General features: G+C 41.4%; 1 protein-coding gene across 1 annotated transcript in view; it reads right to left on the bottom strand.

The window, feature by feature from the left end:
- Positions 1–12,259: 12,259 nt before the first annotated feature.
- Positions 12,260–23,398, bottom strand: part of EEFSEC (eukaryotic elongation factor, selenocysteine-tRNA specific) — a 123,327-nt gene continuing 112,188 nt past the window's right edge. The window contains exon 7 of the mRNA XM_058031843.1: positions 12,260–15,747. Within this exon, the coding sequence (XP_057887826.1) occupies positions 15,563–15,747 (185 nt within the window). The 3' untranslated portion in view covers positions 12,260–15,562. The remainder of the gene's footprint in view (positions 15,748–23,398) is intronic.

Below are 23,398 nucleotides of genomic sequence, written 5' to 3'. Positions count from 1 at the left end.
CGGTTTTACCTTAACAGGCCAGCACAGAGAATCCACCTCAGCCAGGGCAGCCCCACAGATGTTCAGGACTGTCCCACCCTGTGCACAGCTGGGAGCTGGAACCAGACTACAATTGCCACAAATGATGCCTCTAGAAGAGTTTTACTACACTTTCTGTTCACACCTTTTTCAGCAATGTATCTCTTTTTATGCCCTCAGTTCCAGGAAACATCTGATCTTCAGGTCAGAAATCCCACTATAGGAGGCTGACACAAAGAATGAAAGCATTATCTAAGGATGATGTTCTTTCAAGCTGCAGGAATTTCAGGGTGAGCAAACCTGATTTTAACTATGGCTGCACACAGTCTCACACAGATTCATAAAATCACTCAGATATTAGGAAGCCATCTAGCACCAACTTCTGCTGAAAGCAAAGTTATTTCAGACCTGGTGACTTTATCCAGGTTGGTCCTGAAAAATTTGCAAGAATAGAGATTCCAGAATTTGAAATGTCAGCCTGGTCCAACCTACGTGGCTTTCCAGACTGAAGCATTGTCCTTTCCATCAAGTGCACTGAGGGGAGAAACAAGGTTAAATTGTGTGAAATAGTTTAACAGGTCACTGCTGGAAACAGAAAAGCATTTAAGTGTTTCTCTGAAGTACTGTTTGCTATAGCACATAAACTTGCATTCAGATAAACTTGTCTACAGCATCAATCAAGTCATGGCCAGCAGCTCAAGGCAGAATTAAAATCAGGTTATATGTTATGGATTCTGAGAAAATAGAAGAATGAACCGTAGGTCTTCCAAAAAACACTGCACAGGGACACAAGATTTTAACCAGGAAAACACATCAGATATTTATGCATGTTAGGTGTTTATTTTTCAATCAGGTACATGTGCCCAGACCATGACAGGATGTTTGAACTGTGCACATCAGGTCTTTCACCCACTGTTTATATGAATGTCAGTCACTATCAGGCCTCTGCGGAAGATAAACAGATTGGAGAGAGATGTGGACATATCAGAGTTTTGCATTGCTTCCACCTCTAACTCCACTCCTGGTGCTACAAGAAACAAAACATCTTGACCAGAAGCATCTCAGAAAAAACAGGGAAGGGAGAAAAAGCATTGGTCACAAACCAGGAGGCAGAGAACAGTGCAAATCAGACATCTACACCAAAATGTTTAGAGATGGGTATTCTTGAGACCATGAGACACCCAGGGCTATTCTTCAGGAGTCTGAAGATGACAGACACAAAGCAGTTGAAACTAAGACCAAAAAGACACATGACCCATTTACCTGGCAGAAAATATTCCACATGCACACCATAGAGATTTGCGAAAGGGACTGCAGGATGGCCAAATCCTTGCTGATGTTTGGATCACTGGGCTTCTTCCTCATTCCAACACTTGAGAAATCTCAGAACCCACAAAGTCAAGCAGTAGACTTGGACCTATGCACGGTGCAGGGAGAAGGGTTATCACAAAATGTATTATTCTTTGATATAGTGCAACACCATGGTCCAATTGACAAAAAAATGGGCACAAGCTCTAAGCCAGAAGTAATTTTTGGTAGAGCCATCCTTGCCCTCTTTCTGCAGAGGATGATCCCAAGGTTTCACACACTGTTATAACCAAAAGACAATATCCAAATGCATTTAGTGATCTGTGCTCATGTTCTGTCTTCCCCAGATGTTTCCCTTTCATTTTTCCCCTCCTCTGCAGCAATACCAGAGTTTACTGTGTATGTGAGGAGAGGTTTACAGACTATTGAACAGACATCAGAGTATGCCCTACAAATAAGAGGTTAAATGCCTGTAATTCAGGGGAAAACAGCCTAATTCTGTTGGAGATCAACCAAAGTCACTCCTGCAGCCATGCCAAGCCAGGTATAGCAGTTGGGTGGGTTTGGGCTGCCAGCTGCATGCTGTGGGCACACTCCTACCCCTGAAGTCAGCCATGAAACTCTGACTGTTGCAAGAGTAGGTTTAGGGTTAGTGCCTCTGAAAATCCCATTCATGGGATACCACCTTTACCTTCAAAAGGTAATTAGAATAATGATTGAACATATGTACCCAACACAGGGCACACAGCTAAGAGCAAAATGGATATTTGCAGCACTCATTTCCACGTTCAACCTTTTAGAGCACAAAATACTATCTTGGCTGTTATCTAAAGTCACTTTCACTGACTAGAGATTAAGATGAACAAAAGGCAGATGATATGGGGAACTCTCCCTTTACACATTTCTAGCGTTGCCTGATAGAAGTAGCAAGTAAAAGCATAGCAAGACTATATGCAATCCCCCAACAGCCCCAAAACTCCAGTGTTACTGTTGGGTAGCTCACAGACCCAGACTGCAAAAGAAAAAAGCAAGTAACAAAACAGCAGCATTTAGTGACCAAGCAAGGCCTTAAGCCTGTGACCAACAGCTTGCTGGCTGTACCAAAGAGTTTACTGATAAAAATTGTTGGTGGCACAAAGGGACAGAGATGCAGCAAGGATGGGGTAAAGATAACTTCTTCTGCATGGGAGAACCAATGAATTCACCACTCAAATATCTGCAAGCTCAGAGTGGAAAGACCACTTCCCTTGCATTCGAAGTACTATCATGCATTTCCCTTCAGGCCATGATACCATCAAAGCCCAGTGTACTTCCTGTGGCACACTCTCCCCTGGCTGAAGGGCTGTCTTCTGAAAAGATGAAAACATCAAATGCTGGGTATTTCCCATGAATCAGCCCCAACCCCAGGTATCTGAGATGCAATCTAATTCTGCTCCACTATGGGGACTTAAGTACATGCAACCCCTACTTTTTGTTTTGTGAGCAATCAGAACATCAAAGCATCATTTGAGCAGTCACATTTACTGGAAGAAAATGGTACAGTAGAGCCAGGCCCGAGGCTCCTTGGGGTGGGTGAGAGGACAGTGTGCTGCTGCCTAAGGCAGTAATCCATGGGCATGGTTAAAAGGGCAGACCCTATAACAGATTATTGCTCTCCTCAGCTCAGAGTGGTAACTTACCCACGCCATCCCCAAGGTTTTGGAATGAAGATTTCCAGATTCACACACCCATGTCACCAGCTGGGGCCCACAGCAGCACCTTGCATTATTTCCCATTCCTACAGATGAGCCCCAATCCTCACTTAATGCCTTGCACTCAGTGAATTTCCCCCATGGGCCCTGAAGGCAACCACAGCTGCAGGGTGAGGACTCCAGGTGCCATTTTCAAGCTTTTTCGTTCAGTCTCATCATTTCCCATCCCGAGCTGGGTGGGGAGAGACAAAGGCCATCAGTCTGTCTGCAGAACAGGCTGGTTCTGTTTGCCCCATGCCCCAGACAACAGAGATTGTGGACTTTTAATGGAGCACTCAGGTTTCCATTGATGCCAGCTGCAGATAGAGCAGCCCAGCAGCAAACAAGCTCAGTCCCTGGGGGCTGCTCAGATTCTCCTCTTATTTGTTAGTTTACCTGTAAAATACAGTTGGGCTAATTCTTGCCAGTGTGGTTGTAAAGATATGTTTCCCTCCTCTTTGGAGCAAGCAGGGGGAAAAACCAAGCAAGTGCAGAGGGGCTAATGGAGCAAGACAGCATTTCCCATGGCTTAGGAAACAGCAGGTATTTTCTGCTGGGAATTGTTTGCTGAACACCCTGCGCAGAGGTGAAGTTGTGCAGCACTTTATAATAACTAAGACCCATTCACTACACACAAAGGTGCAGGAGACATCCTAATATCTCCATGTTCAGATGGGCTGAAATCCAATAGCTCCTCATGACATCAGCTGTTGGATTTATTATATGCTTATTACAAGGCCAAGGAAGGAGAAGGAATTATCAGAAAATGTCTGACTTGATTTTTAAATTTTAATGAAAACATTTTAATCACACCTGAAAGCATCATGATACTGAAATGAACCCCAACACTAACCTGCAATTCAAATCCCCACTTATTCCGTGTGTGAAAATGACCCTGAATGTCTCCTTGGACTGCTGTTAGGATTCACCCTTGTCACCAAAACATTGTTTAATTCAACTGCAAAATTTGCTGCTTCTTAGCCCGCCCTGAAAGCCTTACAAGCTGTGATTTAGACAGGAGCCACGAGAGAGAAAAGCTGCAGGGCTGAAAGTGGGTCCAGGCTGTGTTTGGATGCTTGGCACCCGAGTGTTTGATGACAGCTCTGATTTAGGGCTGTGAGTGCAGAACACTTAAACCAGGCTGTGAACACAGTCTTGCAGGTCAAGATTTAAATGCACCTACAGAACAAAGATAACTTGCATATTACCTGTGTACAGTGTATTTTACACCAAATTGTCCACATTCCTAAACATCCTCTTACATATTAGAAATTTAAATTTTTGTAAGAAAAATGGATTCTAGTAAAACCCAAAAATAAACACATGCCTTGGGGCAGCAGGCTTCACACAGGTCCAGTTTTGCAGCTGAAATAAAATAAATAAAATGAATAATAAAAATAAATAAAAGCAGAGTGAGTAACTCTGAAAATATCACCTAGAATATAGGCATAGGTAGCTTGATTTAGAAAAACCTTTTGAGAGCTTTCCACAAGATATTTGTATAAGCAAGCTAGGGAAAAGTCCCCTGGAGAACATGAAGAGAATAGCTATTGATGGTATGCTGTTTGGGAGGGTTTATTAAGTATGGTTCACAGAAGCCTGTCCTTGAGCTAATTCTATTCAATATCTTCATTCATGATCTCAATGACTGGATAGATCAGTTGGGAATGAATATGCTGGAGGAAAGGTCTAGAATTTGAACCCAGCAAATTGGGATAGTAGTCTGAAAAAATAAGAAGCTATTTAAGATGGGATGTTGAAATGTGTAAGTACAGAATGAGAAATGGAAGCCTGTATTAAGAAACCTACAGAGAGGCATCATGATCTGAGCTCACACATTAAACTCAAGGCAATAAACTCCTAATTGTGCAAACCCTGCAGACAGGGAAGCATAAACAGGATGACATCATGAGGCACCCCCAAAGTTAAAATCCTACTTGAATTATTCAGCTCAGCTAGAGAACTGCCTGGCTGAGAGAAATGTACTTAAGAAAAGACACTGACCATTTGGAGAAACTCAGGGAGACAGAAACAAGCCCAGGTCCAGGAAACACAGCCCCCAAGGGGAGAGACTGTACCAACAAAGAACATTTAGTCCAGAGGAAAGAAGATTGATCACATCCATGCTCTGTCTTCAAGTATATAAAGAATGCTGCAAAGTGAAAAAGAATAGACTGTTCTCTGTATCACAGTTGATAGGGATAAAAAAAAAAAATATATATAAATAGGCTTACACTGCAACAAGGAAGATACTGGGAGAAAAAAAATCTGTTCCCTTGCTCTCCCAAACAACCCTGATACTGAATGCAACTGATCCTTCCTCTGGGTAGGGACAGGACAAGGTGACTTTAGGATTTCCTTCAAAACGTAACAGTTCCTGCCTTTCTACATACATCTAACAGATACAGCTCCTTACTGAGAAGGTGCAGAGAGATGCTTGTCAGTCACAGATTCTGAAGAGACCTTGCTAATGGCAGGGAAAATGTTCCCACTCTTAATATTTTTATATTTACAACAAAGCAAGCCACAGGATTCCAAGACAAAAACAGAGAGGTCAGAAACAGAGTGGGAGCTTAGTACACAGTACTTTGAACAGGATCTGGTGCTGTCTGAGACAGACACTATTGCATTGACATCCACCTAATGGATGTAACAGAGCTCACACACAAATGCCACAAGCTGGGGTGGATGTGGCACTGCTGCTCTGTAACTCACTGTGCTCTTCTGACCACCCCTCCAGGAAAGGCTGCACACCTGGTGAAGGGATTCTTCTGTTCCATAATGTGCAAGTCACTCACCTGGATTTCAGATTTTGAGCTCAGAGTGACAGAAACTCCAGTACCACAAGCAAAAACAGTGAGATTGGCCACAAACAGAAAGACACCTAATTTGCAAGGCAGGAGCCACAGGCTATTTATTTACACCAGAGTGTCTCAGCCATAAACATTTAATTAAATCAGCCTTCTTTCAATCATGGCATATTTTCTACATCATTGCTCATTTTCAACTTGTTGCAAAGCCTCTCCTGATGTTCCCTTTTTAAGACACTGAAATGCTGGTCTCAAAGTCACTGCACAAGGCATGAGCCAGAGCAGCCAATGCAGAACTGAGACACTGGGATTGCTCAGCCACTCCTCAAGCACTGCCCACCTCAACATCCACAATACCTGCAAAAGTCCTTCCAGCAAAAAACTCATTACATGATGCTGACAGTGTTAGCCTAAAGTTCAGGTGAAAATAAAAATTTCATCTTTACAAACTTAAAAATGAATCTACTTTCACTATCGGGGACAAACTCTAAAATTTGTGTTTGTGATCAAGGAGGGATTTGATCTAGGATTGTCTAGGATTGCTTAGCAAAAAGTGGAGATGCTCAATAACATTCATTAATTATCAACTTAGTCACTTCTATGATTGGTATAAAAATGACAAGTTCACTAAATGCACGATCAGCAGAAAATACCTGATAAAACACTTCACTGATTATTGACAGTATTTTAAAATTATTTACACATTTACAGATATATATGTCTTAACTACAGTCAATTACCAGAGTTACCACTTTCTTTAAAACAGAACTTACAAGGAATTACAGACCAGTGCAAAGTTACTTCAGTTCCAGATAAAACCATGAGGCATCAATCAAAACCAGGCTGGCCAATCTTCCTGACCAATGTCATTCACTAAGCACCAAAAAAAGCCAAGGAAAACTGGATACCTCTACTATACTGGAATTATACACACACATTCATAAAACATTTGGCTACCAAAGACTCTCTTCAAGAAAGGCAATGAAAGAGAAGAACAGGAGTAAGAATCTGGCTTTAATCAAATGAAAATCAAAAAAGTGCTAAAAAAGTCCACACTAACTCAGTGTTGCTTAACCAGTGACCCTCCAGAAAGGGAAGAACTGTAACTGGACAAGATTTGCAAATAGCAGGAGGTTAATACAGCTGGCAGGAAGAGGAGGTAGAACATAAGTACCATCAAAGCAAGGCTGAAATTGAGTATTGACAAGTGAAAGTTAACCATCAATAACATATAAATTGAACTATGTGAACATATTCACAGAAGAATCCATGATGGAGGATTTGGGCATCAATGTGAACCCCCATTAGAAATGAACACTTAATAAAGCAGGGACTCTGCACAGCAGAACTCTGTGAGGTGATGCCCAAAAGGGACAGTTAATATTGAAATTATTAAATTGTTACTTATCAATCTTCATTTGGAAGAGTATATTGATTAATTAAAACCATTAGAAGCATGGACAGTTTTCTGTACCAACAGAGGTGGCAAAGATTTGCACTTCTGAAGAGAGATGACATCTGATAAACAAACTAACAGCAAGAAATGAGGAAAATCACGACTTCTGTTCCTGCAGAACATGAAATCAACTCAAAATAGCAAATTATAATTGCAGTACCATAATTAGCTTGTGGGTTAGAGTGCCACAAGATACCTTGGAAAATGCATTTCAGCAGTTTTTTAAATGATTGTGTATTTGTCTGGCTAACAGAAAAACCCACACTTACTCTAGACAGAACAAAAATACAAATTTTCAGGCTCAAAGGACACAAGATATCCACCAGTTGTGAGGAGACTGGGGAAACAGTTCCCCTATATAGGTTATTCCATAATTATCCATGGCAGAAGTTTTCATACTTTCCAGGAGTGTGATGCTGGAAACATCAAATGCTAATGTTTAAAACTCTATCCTATCTCCCCTTGAATCTGCTTTAAAACAAGAAAGAAGAAAAATGAGGTAAGGGAGCTTGAGCAACTCCAAACACACCAGCCCACAAGGCTCCCTCACACCCAGCAGCTCGCTGTGCATGCTGTGTTACGGGCAGCCCAGATCAGCACATCAGGCATGGGCAAATCTCCTCAGGCAGCTCTTCTGCATTACAGGACTGAAAACTGGAGCTGCACAAGGGCCAGCACAGCAGCTGATCTCCAGAGACAAGGAACCTTCCTGCACTGGCACGGCTGGGGTTAAGCAGACAGAGGCGCTGAGGTGAAGCACTCCAACAATTGACCTATTTGTCATTCAGGTTTGAGACTTTGTCCTTACACCCTGTGTATGATCTGTGAATCTGCAGCTCTTCCCTAAGCTCAGGCTCCTTGGAACAGGCAGGTCTGATCAGGAAGATGAATGTTTCCTACCTTGAGGAACATTTCCTCCAGAAGCCAAACACACCTGCAGGCAGGAGGGTGCGAGCTAATCCCTGTTGTGCTGCAACCCTGCAGAGAGAGCTGATCCTTCTGCAATTCCAAACTGCCAGTCAAAGCTTTAACATCTTAATACACAGCATGCTCTAATTAAAATTTCTAATTAAGGGGGAAAAAAACACCCCAGACTAACCAGCAAAACTAATGTTGCAAATTAGCAAGCCTTGTGTACAAATTGAAGGTGGTGTTTGCTGCTCTTTCACAGATGACTTTAATGTTCGTATTTTAAGCAAATTGTGGACAAAGTTACCTCAAGTTCACTTCTGCCTGTTTTAGTAGTGGGACACAAGTACCAATTCCTACATGAGCCTTCTCTGTTAGGGTGGGGGGCAATCCACAGACAATCCATTTAAGAGCCTTCCTTTGGAACATGGACAAAACCGAACATGGACCACATGGACAAACTCTGTCTGCATTGCCTCAGTGAAAGATAAAGTTATGACAGATTTCCTCTTACTTTTGTCGCAGGAAAGAAACGTTCTGAGGAGCCCAGACTACCCTCAAGGCTGGCAATGCCAGGCTCATCAGTGCCTTCACATGGCAGCAAGGGAAACGTGGGAAGAGAAGCAGCAGGAGCCACAGTCAGAGGACTCGGGTCCACCCCTGTGACATCCCACACGTGGCAGTGGACAACTGACCAAACTCCTTCCCCCACTTTTGTACCCATCAGTTGGGCATCCATTCACTGCACAAACACATAAGTGAGTGCAAGTTGTACATAATGACGTGGCTTTGAAATACACCATATATCAAAAGCAAAAGTTGCCAAATACTGTCAGCACTTGGTACTGAGAACTCAAAATACTTTGTAAGATCTTGTCTCGATACTGATCTCACAGCAACTTCAGCTTTAAAAGAACTTGTGTGTGTTAAACTGTGATGCTTAAAGATTTATGTACCTGTTGCAACAACAGAATTACTAAATAAATGTGCTCAGATACAACAGTTTAAGGTCCCTACAATACATTTCAGTCTAAACCCATGCTTCTCATTGAGGTCTGTGTTCCTGACAGTTCTGTTTTCATTCCAAACTGGCAAACCTGTGTGTTCCTCCACTGTTCTAAATCCAGACCTCTGCCTGAAATTGCCCAGTCATGCCATGCTTTGCCAGATGGAAAATGAGATTTAGAGCTCAATTTAGAACTGGATGAAGACCAAACCGTCCACTCACCCAGTGGGGTTCTAAGCAAGATCAATCTTCACAGTTAAAAAAAACAGAACCCCCCCCCAACACTGAGGTATAAAGTGATTTGCATTTGTTTCAGAACAAAATTATTCTCTTGCCAAAGCTTTCCAACAATCTTTTTAAAAGGTAAGAGGACACAAAACCATCCTGTCCTTTCTCCTTCCACATTCATCAGCAATTGACACCTACCTTAGTTAATCTAAAGACGAAACAAGTAAGATGTTCATGAGAAAACACTGCTCAGATGCCTGATTTTTTTTTTTTTGAGGAATAATTTTAGTTATTCTTGCACAGTAAGTAACTAAGTACCCCATCTGCATTTCTATTGTCCTCACAAACAGCATGACCAGCACTCTGCAGAAAAAAAATCCCCATATCCATTTTACAGAGGTGGGCACCAACGCAGATAATTTTTCAGTAACTTAACAAGGTCTAGAAGAGCTTCTGAAAGACCCTGATCTTTCCAGGTAACAAAACTATGTTCTCAGAGAGTGCAGAGTTCAAGTCAGCTTTGGTTGAAGTGAGGCTTAAGAAAGAAAACTAGATGATGGATCGCTTACTTAAGCAAAAATGAAGAAATTTAGGCAAAACTTCTGTGTGGGGTCTAAGTTTCAGCTTGTCCTTGTGGAATGCTGCTTTGGGAATGAATTCACCATGAGGGCATGGATCACTCCTAACTGTCAGACTCAAGTTATAGGCACTAAAATATCAGTTTTCACAGAAAATAGTATAAAAGAATCAGCTCCTACACATCTGAATGGGGGCCACGTAGAGCCTAATAAAAGCAATTTTGTGGTCCAAAAAGGATGGAGTCTCTCTGATTGACATGAACAAGGCCCTTGAGAAATCTCAGAATGATCAACGAAAACACAAGAAAACTGCATGACTCCCACTCAAAGGAGAAGAAATTGATCTAAACAGAACATGCTAGAGCTAATGAACAGCCCAGCTTTCTGAAAGGATCAAAAGTAACCAGATCAGTTTAGCCAAAATGCAGTGCAAGGGTGTTAGCAGGCTCCTCATTCACTGCTGGGGTTGTCAGTTTAGCAGCACTTGATCCAGACCTCAAATTACCTTTTGGTTAAGAAACATGCACTAGAACAGGCAGGACTGGCAAGGACTCAATAGGCAAAAAGACAGTCTCATTTTAATGAATGTGCCTTGTAAAGCAGTGCAGGGTTGAGATTTACCAAAGCTCTTGCAGTATTTTCTGATCCTGTTCAATGAGTTCCTTTCACAACTGACTATGAAATACAAAAAGACAAGAATTTGATACATTCTCTCTCCTGTCCTTTACTAGAAAAAGTATACAAATGCATATCAGAAATGTATGGCTCAGATACCCCTTGGAGGACTCACCTTTGAGAAGCAACACTTTCCTGGAGGGGAAAGTGGATGATCCAAGTCTTGCAGACTGATTACACCACCTTGGAGAAGCACTTGTACCAGACACACAAATGGAAATAAAAACTGTAACACTTACTGAGGAGTGGAAACCCAACAATTGGAACTTCAACTAGCACAGCATGCACAGCAGGAGATGTGAGCAAGGCTCCATGTTCTGGCATTGACAATGGGAAATAAGCAGATCTACTGTACTCTTTTTCCTCATATATTGTCTACAGGGTAACCTGGTGCTTTTAACCTGTTTTTGCACAGAACAGCAGGAGAATTTGTGGGGAATCCCAGAGGACTTCCAGTATCTTGCTTAAACTCAGCCTCCCCAAGCCCCTGGATTCCTTCTGGGTGCTCATCTAGCAAAACTGGCCTTCCCACAGACTGCAGTCCTAAAGTCCTTCCCTTTCTGCTAGGCTTGGCAGGTTAGCTCCCAGTACTAGGCTCTATCTAAAAATAATTCTATTTATATCCTCAACAAGTTTGTTTAAAACTCATGTGTTTGTAAATGAAGAGCTTTCCAGCTCACTGTGGATATTAAACTAAAAGGGAAACGTGAAGGGGTTTTGAAACTGCTAATAAGGTAGCATTCCTCTGCTGCCTTTCATCCCTCATTTCACAAGATCCCAGAGCACTTTGCAGATGTAAACACAGAGCGGCTCTCCCAGCAGTGAGAGGCAAACAGTGCTGGGCTGGGCTGTGCCTTCACCACTGCATCACCCCACGAGCTGTGACGGGCTCTCATTGTGCTTTACCACCCCATGGCTGTTCAATTGCAGAGTCCAGCAGGCAAGGAGAGTGCTATTGCCCAGAAATAGATGCCTTGTACGCACCAAGAACTGCCCTGGTGCAGATGGTTCACTTTTCCATAGTCAGTTACTTGCAACCAGCCAATACAGGATTTAAGAGACAGAGCTATTTTCAGCTGAGCCAGAAACAGACACAGAAAGGACACCGGTGCCTCAGGCTTTGGTCAACAGATTGGAGTTGATGGCTCTGTCCCAGACATTAAATGCATTGTAGTTTTTAACAGAAGCTGTTCTTTAAGAGCTGTGTTGCAAGCCTGATGCAAACCCTTCAGTCTCAGTTCCAGTGCAAACCCCCTTTTTTAGGTGGGGAGACTCAGCTTTGATTCCAAGCAAAGGATGCCACCTACTGAATCCTTGCTACCATGAGCACAGCTTTGACCCTCCTGGCTCCAGACCTCTGGCACGATCACAAGCCAGACTGCAGTCCCAAAATAAATTCCAAGGAAAAGTAGAAAACAGGCTTGTAAAAACGAAGCTTTTCTCCCTGCTAGTCTCTCCACAGCCCGAAGATGTATTACTCACCAAACATCTGCACAGCCGTAATAATTTCTAGTTTTGCAACACTGACAACCTTAGGAGCATTAAAAAAACTCCTTACATCTTTATTCCATTTTGGATTCATTATAATACAGTCTGACAATATATGCTAGTACAGTACATTCTGCAACATTTAACCCCTGCTCCCAGCTGCCGTTCTTAACTTCACGGCTTAATGACACAGAGTCAGTAGATCACAATATGACCCTGTTAATATTTTTTTAATGCCATTTTTACAAATTACAGCATAATGCACTGATTATGAGGATGAAAGGAAAGTCTCTACGTCTGTCTGGAAACCAAATAAAAGAATGTTTGAACATCTGTTCATCCTACAAATGTCTTTTAAAGCTTTGATTTTCCCATAATCATTTTGTTCCACCATTTCACCCTTTTTCGAATGTGTATCCAACAGCCTCAGGACAGTAGCCAGAGATCTGCAGTAATAGCACATTATAATCAAAGTTCTTGGGCACACTTAGGTTCTCCCTTTAGAATTCTACATTGAGAGAAACACAAAACCAAACCCCAGTCTTCAAGAGATCCCTCCCCAGCTGTGTGTCCTACACAGACCTCTGCAGCAGGAGCAAAAGGAGAGGATGAGGCTCTGTGACAGGGGCTTTCTGCAGAGGATTCCAAGGCACAAGGGCAGGGCAGGGGGACAGGGGAAGGCACTGCCTGCTCCTGTGGGTCCATCAGAGCTGCCCAGGGTCAAAGCCTGAACAGAGGATGCACACAGGAACTGGGATGAGCTGCAGACCAAGAGCCTTCCCCACCTCACTGGGCTCCAGCAACCATCGTGGGAGCCCTGCCGTGGGGAAAGAGCAGAGCCAGAGCAGGGAGCAGCAATGAGCAAAGAAGGAAATGGGAGCACTGAGGAAGAGATCAGGCACTGAGCACTGAGAAGATGGAAGAAAAATGCCAAGCTAGTATGCTAGTCTGGAAATGAAATGGAAGATAGGAGGGAGATTTTAAAAATATGTTTACAAGAGACTGGATGAGAAAGGGATGTAGGTCCAGCTCTGGAATTATCGCTGCTCATTCCCTTGGAGTACCCAAGCAAATAAACCATGGGACTCCCTGCACTGGAGTCCTTTCAGCCAAGCAGAGGACTGCAAATCTAAGTGTTCAGGGTTAATGAGTTTTCAAAGGGATCAAGTTCCATAACAACAGACTCACTGATCCTGTTAAGGGCAATCCACGGTGTTGGGGGGAACACATTCATCAGATAGGCTTTTGTGAAAATACATACCCCCATTTACACTGACAACCTCCTCTCCAGAACTACTCAAAGGTGTCTTAGAAATGAGAGGAGACAAAATCCTTTAAGTGCAAGGATAACAACTCTGGAAGCACCTTTCCTGATCATTCCCCTTTTCTTTCCAATACTCCAAATTAGCAACCCATTTAAAATTTGGCAAGGACACTAGAACTATACAGATACAAGTATAAGTTCCTTAATAACTAGGAGCATTTAATTAGGATTTTTATACCCATAATTAGACTAACCTGGGATGATAGTAGCACTGTTCCTTCAATGTCATCTGTTTCTCTGCTCATCACTGCAGTATCTTAGGCAGAGTTAACAGTGCAGAGTACAAAACAGGATTTGATAAAGGCTTAAAAGAAAGATAACATTATAAATATTCTTTCCAAAGACTGCTTTTGGGGGGTGTTTGGGAAGAAGAGAGAAATGGGGAGGGAGAGGTGACAGGGGTGTGAAATGCATTTTTTCCATGACAGAAGGAAACATTTTCCAGCAAGGTTGGCAGCACAAGTTCTGTTAAGCCAATAGCTGAAGTTGCCTGCCTAATTCCTCTGGGATCACACTGAAAGCATTCCCCATCATCTTAAGGGATGTGCTAAAGCTTTGCTGGGACTCACTCAGCAGAAACTGTTTGGGATTATTACACAAAGCACTAATTCTGTTCTGATTCAAAGGGGGACCATCAGCCTAGTTTAGACACCAGGCTTGCTCTGTCTCACAAGTGTCCAGCTGTAAATATCCTCTCAACAGCTGGTAACTTTGCCATCTGTAGCCACTTTGGCTACCTAGAAATTAAAAGGGAAAGACTGGAAAAAAATCAGGATCATGATGGACTCGTGCCCATCAAGGGATATAGTAATAAGATTAATAAGAATGAATGCAGGAATTATTTACCTCCATGTGCAGCATTACATTGTACATATGGTCACCATCTAGAGCTGACTTCAGCAAAGTGGTCACAGGCTGCCATTCAGCATCAACAAGCAGGAACTCTTTTTGTTCAAAAGGCAGGAACCAACATTTGCCATGATGCCAAGCCTGAGTCCAATTTCTGTTCCAGACTGCAGCTTTCATACCTGTGGGATTGCTGTTCGTTTTCATGTTAAGGCGTCCTATACTCTGTATGCAACAAGGAAGGGATATTACCATTGCTCTCCTTTTCATGAGCCTAGGACACGAAATTGAGCGAAAGAGCTAAAGCAGCCATGAAATCCCTATTAAAAACTAATGGTTTCTAAAGCATCTTGGAGACACTCATTTTACAAGGCTTATGCAGCAATCTTCTATCATTATTTTAATGAAACAAAGCCCTTGACTGTTTCCAGAGGCAACTTTTTCTTTCACACACAAAAGGCATTTTGGTCACAAAAAAATAAAAAAAGGAAAAAGAAAACAATTATGGCATTGGATTCATTGCAGAACAGGCAGGAAAATAAAAAAAGTTACATAAAATGTCACTGAAGATAAATTCTGAACCTGTGGAAGAGCAAACAGAACAATCAAGACTCTCAGCTATACAGATCATTATGTTTAATATGAAAAACATTTCTAGATATAAACTGTATTTATAAAAAACATCCATACCATCTCTCAGACCGCATCTTTCATATTTGCAACTGAAGGAACATGAAATATCCATTTTAGCTCTCACCTATTCAATAGTATGCCTTTGGTCTCCCACTTTGCTCAAGGAAGTGAGCCTAGAATAATCAGCTTCACTTTGTGGATCACATGAAATTCACATCCTGACTTGGTGGCAAACTTCTAAATCAAGAGAAACTTCACCACAATTATCCAGGCAAACAGTGCAATTAGAATGTGCACCCAGGGTGCTCCTCTGGCAGGTGGGCCAGATGAGATGCCACAAAGATGCACATCACAGAGATGACAAAATAAGCAAATCTGAACAGAACAATATGAGATTGCAGAGATTTTGGAAGGGGGCACAGTCAGCACAAGCTTCCAGGCTCTGTTTGGGAGGAAGGAACAGGTCTAATGTGTTTGGACAAGAAACACATTCCACCTCAATGCATTTCAGGGTCTGGACTTTAAGGTGTAATCAAAGGCCTCTCTTGTTTCCTCAGGACTGAATCATTTTCTTCTGTGTGTCAAAAACATATCTTTTAAAGATAAGAGAGATAGTAACAGGTTGGGCTGAATCATTCTTGCTGCTTTCATCCTCTTTGTTCATATCCCCCTTCCCTCCCTTGGATTTCTTCTTGGAGGCAGCAGTTAGCAGCATCTTGGTGTCTGGCTTCAGCCCATCTGTAAAAGAGCAAGAACACACATGAAAAACACACTCAACATCACATTTCAGAGAACTAGAAAAAATGAGCAGGCATGTTTTCCTCTGAAATTAACAAAAGAAAATAAAGTAAATCAAATGCATTAGGGAAGTAAAATTTCTGTATAAGACTCCTGCAGTATGATAGTTTACACAGAAAATAAGAGAAGTCTTTAAACATAAAGTTCATAACAGTGATACCACAAATCCAGTGCAGTATCCTGAATCCTTCAGTGTCCATCTACAGCTTTTAAAGTATTAAACACAGGCAAGAATTTAAACAAGCCAGACCAGCTTGCCTGGTCTCAGTCTTTTACTTGGCAGGCCTTTCCTATTATTTAGACACATACCCAAAGTTTCTTGTCATCACTGAGAATATTTATAAAAATATAAGTCATGAATAAAAAACAACTGGTAAAACACTAAAATTATAGAGAGTCACAAGGCTCAGAAGATTCTTGAATTTCTTTAAATCTATTTTACCTGGATTTACCTGAAGCACACTGCTTCTTTATAACTTACACTTTGTAAATTATACAGGTTTTGTGTTTGTTTTTGCTTGTTGTGGTTTTGTTTTTATTTTGTTAAGACAAAGTATTTGCTAGGGATTTCAGCTTGCACTGCTTATTGCTTAGGGGCATGAGAATTAAGCTGCATAGTATTTTGGGGATCTGTTTCTCCAGGCATTTGTGCCAAACAAAAGTATTTGTCCTTTTCCTCCTAAACAGCCAGGGTTTGTTACACCTTTATTTTTTCTTATAACTCAACACATTGGTAACATTTTAGATAAGAAAAGCAAGATAGCAAAGTCCAAAGAAATGCTGTAAAACAAGAGAGATGCAGCTCTTAAAAGACCACTCCTGAAGAAGCATAAAGCAGAAAGCAACAAACTCCTCAAAGCTTTTCCAGCGCCACCTGAATATGCTCCAATGTGGTTTTCAGGCATTGGGCCAAAATCAGTTCAGGTATTTTTAACCTGTGGTGTCACATAACCTTATCTCAAACACTTAATCAGCCTCTCTCCCTTCAAACTGAAATTCAGATGCGGATTCTCGTATCACGGCCTGACAAAAAGATTGAGATGCTTATGATTTACTGGAGACAGGAGGTCTGCAGCACAGGTGAACTGCTCCAGCTCACACACAGCCAGGGCCACTCTCAGCTGATGGCAGGGGGACACAGCCCCAGCTTCTCATCTTGCTGTGTCAGGGAGCAAACTGTCCCAGCAGCATTCCCAGCGCACGGCCAAGGGAAGGGAGGAAATGAGGAAGTGTTGAAGCAAAACCAGGAAGCTCCCAATTGCCATTTCACAACCAGAGGCTCTAAACCATCCCTAAAGCCCTGCAGTGAGGAGACTTTCACAGAGAGAGGGGTCTTTATTTGGAAAAAAAACAAAAAACAAAGAATAAACACAACAGCAACAAAAAAAACACACAAAAACCCAACCAACCAACCCAAAAAAAACCAACCAAAAACCAAACCAACCAACAAACAACCCCCTCCCAAAAAAAACCGCAATAAAAAAGAAAAAGAAAGGGAAAAAAGTGCAACAGTCCAAAAGAGGAGCAAATCAACCTGTTATGTATATAACTAAATAAATTACAGCCCTCACTAAGGCTGCAGGAGTCCAGCATCAAGCACAATCAACTTTGTACAGTTCTGCAAGATCATGCATTTCAGTCATGGCAGCTGCTGTTTTTTCTTTCCAGATGGCAGGACACAAAAAAAGCAATGATTATTTCATTGTGAAAATAATTGAGACTGTTCTTCCTTGATGGCTGAGAAGTCTGATAATGACTATCTTTGCACACGTAAGGTTCAATTAATCAAACTAGGTAATATGGTGTGGCGGGACCACATATTTATTATATGATTTTATTACATTGTAGAGTCATGTTTGATGCAGCTGTTTTGATTTTTTAATTGGATGCTTTCATATGAATCCCATTAATATCATTACCCTTACAATCACTCCATCTTCACTACGAAAAATAATTTATCACTACATGAAAAGCAACTTATTTCCTATTTGGAAAGCTCTGAGACCATAGTGGGTGCTGCTAGGAAAAAAAAAAAAAAAAGCAACAGTCAAAAAAGGAGAAAACAAAATAAAAACACCAGAGAGAGTGACCTCACACAGCCCCACTCACTACCTTTGCAGAATTTATTTAATATTTTATGCTTTCTACTGTTTTGATCAACCTAATTGTAACTGTCCCTGCACAGGGTTTCCTCTGCTTTCCTGAGACTACCATTTATTTTTTGGACAAAGAAACATTTCATTTTGCTTTCTAGTTGGTTTCCCTTTCTGGGTCTTATCACTATTACAAATGTTGCTGTTACTGGCACAGCACTGTTTAAGAAAGATGTTTAACTAAATCCTTTCAGAAAGACACATTTTAATTAAAGCAAACAAATCCTAAAACACTTTTATTTATGTTAGCAGGCTTTGCGAGACGCTAATTTCCAAAAAATGGTAATTGGCGGAAAGGAGAGAGGAAGGGAGGAGATGTGGCATTAAAATTGCAGCCAAAATTTCCCCTTATGGGTATCTGAAGAACCCAGGCTGCCTCTGCCCACAGGGACATGGCAGTGTTGGCCTCTCACCCCACAGAGGTGCTGGGATGCTGCAGAAAGTCAGGGAATTCTCAGTCACGAGGGTGAAACAACCACCGAGGATAAACTGAGCTTCAAACCCACCAGTGACATGAGCTTGGATGGCCCAGCACAACTGAAACCTGGGGCAGCATCTGTGGTGCTCAAACAAACATCTCATGTCTGAAAAATTCCATTTTTGAGAAAAAAGACATGCTGCATGTGGAATTCTGCTGGGGAAAACGCATTTAAAACTGAGCCATCCCACCTCCTCCACCCTATCACTAACTTCCACACAGAAGTAAAGGTTTACCTCACCTGCAGCACTTAACACCTCTTTGGACTAAATAAGGTATTCCAGGTAAGAATTTACAGAAAAAATGGCAGAAAGTGGCAGTTTCTACCAGTGAAGTGACAGGCTGACAGCCAGAGGCAGCTCAGGTATTATTAAACTCACATGGTATCTAAATTACCTAATCAGATCCCATGGCCCTCATCCTGCAAACAGATTAGGTGGCTGGCATCATACCCTGACAAATGGCATTTTCTGTTTTTCTGCTCTGGTGCCAGCAGGTCTCAGGGCTGAGGAGGCTCTGAGACAGGGAGCAGCACAAAGGGGCAGGCACAGAGAGACAGCCACAATCGGGGTTTCATCTACCTCTGCGGATTTCTCACATTACACACAATGCATACTTTACATTTTACAAAACCAAGGAAATGAAGGGAAATATATCTGTCACCGAAGAAGACATCAGAGCTTTAATAGCTGAAATGACGGATATTTTTAGATGGAGGTCTAGTTTAACTTACTTACATTAAGGGTCTAATCTCTGCTGAACAATAGCTATGTTAGCTTGAACACATAGTGAGAAATCTGTTCCATTAATTAAGTGCTGCCTGTACTACTCGGATTTGTAGCAAATGTTAATAGATTTTTTTTTCTTCCTCTGTTGGACAATTACTTTATTTTGCCAAGTTGCTAATGGATTAAATTGAAAAGGTCCATGTGTTAAAAAAAAGACTTTAGCTTCAAAGTTCTAAAAAATGCCTTGCATACAACAATGGAAAAATACCTACGTATTAATATTATTAATGGGCCATCCTCAAAGGCACATAAGATATGTGAAGGCTTAGCAAATTCATTCCTTCCCATCAAAACCATGTCTGTAAGAAGTGCCCAGACAAGGTCTTATGCAAAATGTACTTTTAGCATCCACTAACTCAGGTTAGATACGAAAATCTAGTTGCAAAACAGTGTAATTTACTTCATTCTTTTCAACTATTGTTAATAATTAACAGATAAAAATACAGACTCTAATATCCTTTGTCTCAGAATGGCCTGAAGGATTTAGTCCCAACTGATCCATTTGTAAGCGATATTAATAAAACAATGCATTTTGAAGTTCAAATAAAAAGCAATACCAAATCAGGGAAAACAATTTCCAAGTCTAAAAACAATTTCACATGCACAAAATAAAGGAAAACCACAGTATTTTATACAGTTTTCACAAATAAAAAGCTAACAGCTTAGTGATTTGCAGTACCTTACACAGTTAAATGAATGGCAGTGTCGAGTTTTACAATTGCTCACACAAGAAATTTGCATGGAAACACACAGATTTTAACCACTTCATACTGTAGAACTCTGGACACCTTCTTGTGTATAGATTAAAATCCAGTTTTATCTATACACAATGAATTCAGCTCCGTGCCTGCAGGGCATGACTCCCACGGACACAGGTTCTGCCCATGAATCCCTCCCTGGAGCTGCTGTGCCCAGGATGGGCTCCACAGAGCCAGCCTGGAATGCCAGCCCCGACACAAATCACACACCCACACACAGCACCTAACCAGGCTCACTTCTGCTTTGTTTTCACTCCTGCTTCAGCTGGAAGGAGGATGAAAGCTGACGCAGTATCTGCTCCTCTAATTCCTTTTGCTCACCCAACAGCAGGGTGAAGGAGCTGTGCTTTTGCCTCATATAAATATTTATTTCATCTATTACCTGTAACCTTGGACTATTCTTCGCCTTTTACACTTTTAACTTCTCCACTACACGTTCTTCTTCACTTAATATTGTCATTCCTTATGAACATCCCTTGTCAGATTTGTTGACTTTTTTCCTTATAAGCCTTCTGCTTCCCTGCTCCTTCTATAGGTCTCCAAGAACAGTCCCCATTCTTTCTTTCTGAAGTCCAGCTCCTCCTTCCTTGACTCACAACTGCACTTGCTATTCAGCCCTTCAGGAGTTTTATCTCTCTCTCCCCCTTTTCCAACTTCATTTTTCAGATTTCCCAACTCTGCATTTCCATTTCCTATTTTCACAGTTCTCTTCAATATTTAGGAATAGTCCTGTCTCCTTCAAAGCTAATGAAACATTGTGTTTGAATGCAAGATTTTAAAGACTGAATGCCAGACACTTTAGATGAGAAGCAAGATAATACAGTATCTCCTTGTAGCCCAGCCAGAGACAGGAGCAATTTTTAAGCAACTGATAACCCATCATTGAAAACAGGTGTAATAATATAGGTGCTGGGCAGGCTTTCCAGCACAGCCAGGGAGAATAATTTATTTTGCTGAACTTCAACAACTCCCTTCTCTTGTGCAAACTTGTAAAAAAAGCCTATTGCAAACTATGCTGGTGAATATGGAAGTATCTGCATGCATGATTACACAGTTTTCTTACAGCATAGGAATTGTAATGGGGGGGAAAAAATCATGTTAAAAGCTTTGAATGCTCCCAATTAACGAGAACTTTGCTTTCAGGCCAAAATGAAAAGTCCATCCTACCCTGCACTGATACTTGCCATGGTTTGCTGGAAAAGTGCTGGCTCAGGATCCTCACCATGCTGTTAGGAAAAAGCACACTGAGGCAACACCAGCAGCTACCCTGGGAATAGAAAATATTCCTTTCTTCATTACTTATTAAGAAATTAGTGGACTATTCTTGACTTGCTGATACTATTGCCAAACCTCCCATTCCATTCAGGAATTTACAAGCAGAGTTTCAGTGGGAAACTGAACTTGCTTCTCCCTTCTGTAAACAAAATATCCTATTCCCTTTCTTTGAATGCTGCAGGTAGAAGACTCAGCTACAAACAACTTCTTGTTTCCTGTCAACATTCAAATGCTAAAAATGGACTGAACATCAGAGAACAAGTTAACGCTGCATATTTGACGTAGAAAATAATTTTTATCCGAGGCAAACGTAACCTTTTAATATGACAGGCAGACATTTTTCTTTCCTCCCGAGGGAAGGAAAAAAAGAGCAAAACTTGAAAGAGGCAAAGTGTTGGGGATAATCCTCACTCACAATGGATTATTTGTAACAGCTGGTTTGCACAATTTCAGGATTTCCTCAAATTGAACTCTCAGAGCCTGAACCCTAATTACACAGTTAGAGAGTGTGTGCCTGCATCAACTCTTGCTAACAGAGAGTACAAAAGCTGGTTGACCTGAAAATCAGAAATAATTAGAGGCCCAGATGGAGACGTCCATGCCACAGTCTGATGCAGAGGGGCTTCTCCAGAGAGTGCACAAAAATCAGCCTCTCCCTCAGCTTACTCCAAGGATGGACCACTGAAAGGAAACAGAAACTTTCTGCCGGTACTGCAGGACTCCAGAATCCTGTATTTCAGCACAACACAATTAAAAACTAATTCATTTTTCTTTTCTTGCAACAGCTATATATATTTACCCATCCTTAGAAATATCCATTGTTAAAAAAAACATAGCTACCTGTTTCCAAAGAAGGGTACGAAGTTCAAATAGAGTAGTACTCCCATTTGTTTCACATTCTGATTAACATTAAAATGAGAAAAATAAATTTATCATTGGTTTCCAGCAAAACTAATAGAAATACCAGTGTTATAAGAACTGATTCTCAGAATCCCACAAAACACTAGAAAGGACACACTTGTTTTCCAACTAGTCCCAAAACACATCAGCAGTTCTACAAAACTTTCTATGCACCATAAGAACTTGAAAAGCTCATGTAACACCTCCAAAGTAACATCCTGGAATTTTGATTTAAACAAAAGGCAGAAGCATTCTAAAATGAAAGGATCTGTTTGCCCAGCCTCTCCTCTGCAGTCAGGCAGAAAGAACAAGAACGAAAAAATACAACATCCTGCTGCTTCAACTCCTCACACCAGTTAGCAACTCTGCTTCTCTTCCCCTCTCCTAAAGATACCCCAAATTCTACCTTTTGACTTTATTAATGCAATTTTGCACCTTCAATATCCCAGCAAAAAAACCCAAACCAAACCAAAAGCAAAAACCAACAAAACAAAAAACCCCCAAACAGAAACCAAACCCAAAACACCAACAAAACCAAACCCCAAGCCAAAAAAGCCCCCAAACTGATCAGGAAAAACAAGATCTCTGTACCCATAAATACTATAACAGGGACCTCAAATGGACCACACTACACCCAGTGGCCTGGATGATGGGTCATCTAGAGACTGCTGATCCTGTCTAGCTTGGCATCCCATCTGCCTCTCATGAATGTGCTTTAGAAAGAGCAGGGGTGGAACTGTGTCCTGAGCTCAGTGGAGCCCAGGATCAGACAGGAATTCTCTACCTGACATCAGGGTCAACACCTATAAACCTTTTCTAGGCAGAACATTTAAGTTCTCTTACAGGAGCCATTGACTCTGTTCCTAGGTGTTCATCACCACAATAACAAATATAATATGATTACCAAGACAGTTTCAGTGTAATAGTTGACCAGAGATTCACTCAAGAAACAAGGGATACATACTCCTTTTCTTGCTACCCTCAGGAGCTCAGGATTTCAGCCTCAATTACTTCCACAGATCAGGCAATGAATTTTACTTATGTAAATCCCTTCATAATTCTCCAGTAATTCTATTTTGAATTCACACCACCTTTTCCACATCTCTTGTCAGCTCTCTCAAATATTCTGCTAGAGTTCCAAACTCCAGAGAAGAGTAATTTTTCTTTTCTGGCCAGTACAAGATCAGTTATTATCACCTTGCCTGTGAATATTAATAGGGCTACAGCAAGAAGTTGGCC

This window comes from Melospiza georgiana, chromosome 11, assembly GCF_028018845.1.
Source record: "Melospiza georgiana isolate bMelGeo1 chromosome 11, bMelGeo1.pri, whole genome shotgun sequence".
Lineage (NCBI taxonomy): Eukaryota > Metazoa > Chordata > Aves > Passeriformes > Passerellidae > Melospiza > Melospiza georgiana.
Note: the sequence above shows the minus strand (reverse complement) of the source record. Positions and strands in the feature narration are given on the sequence as shown.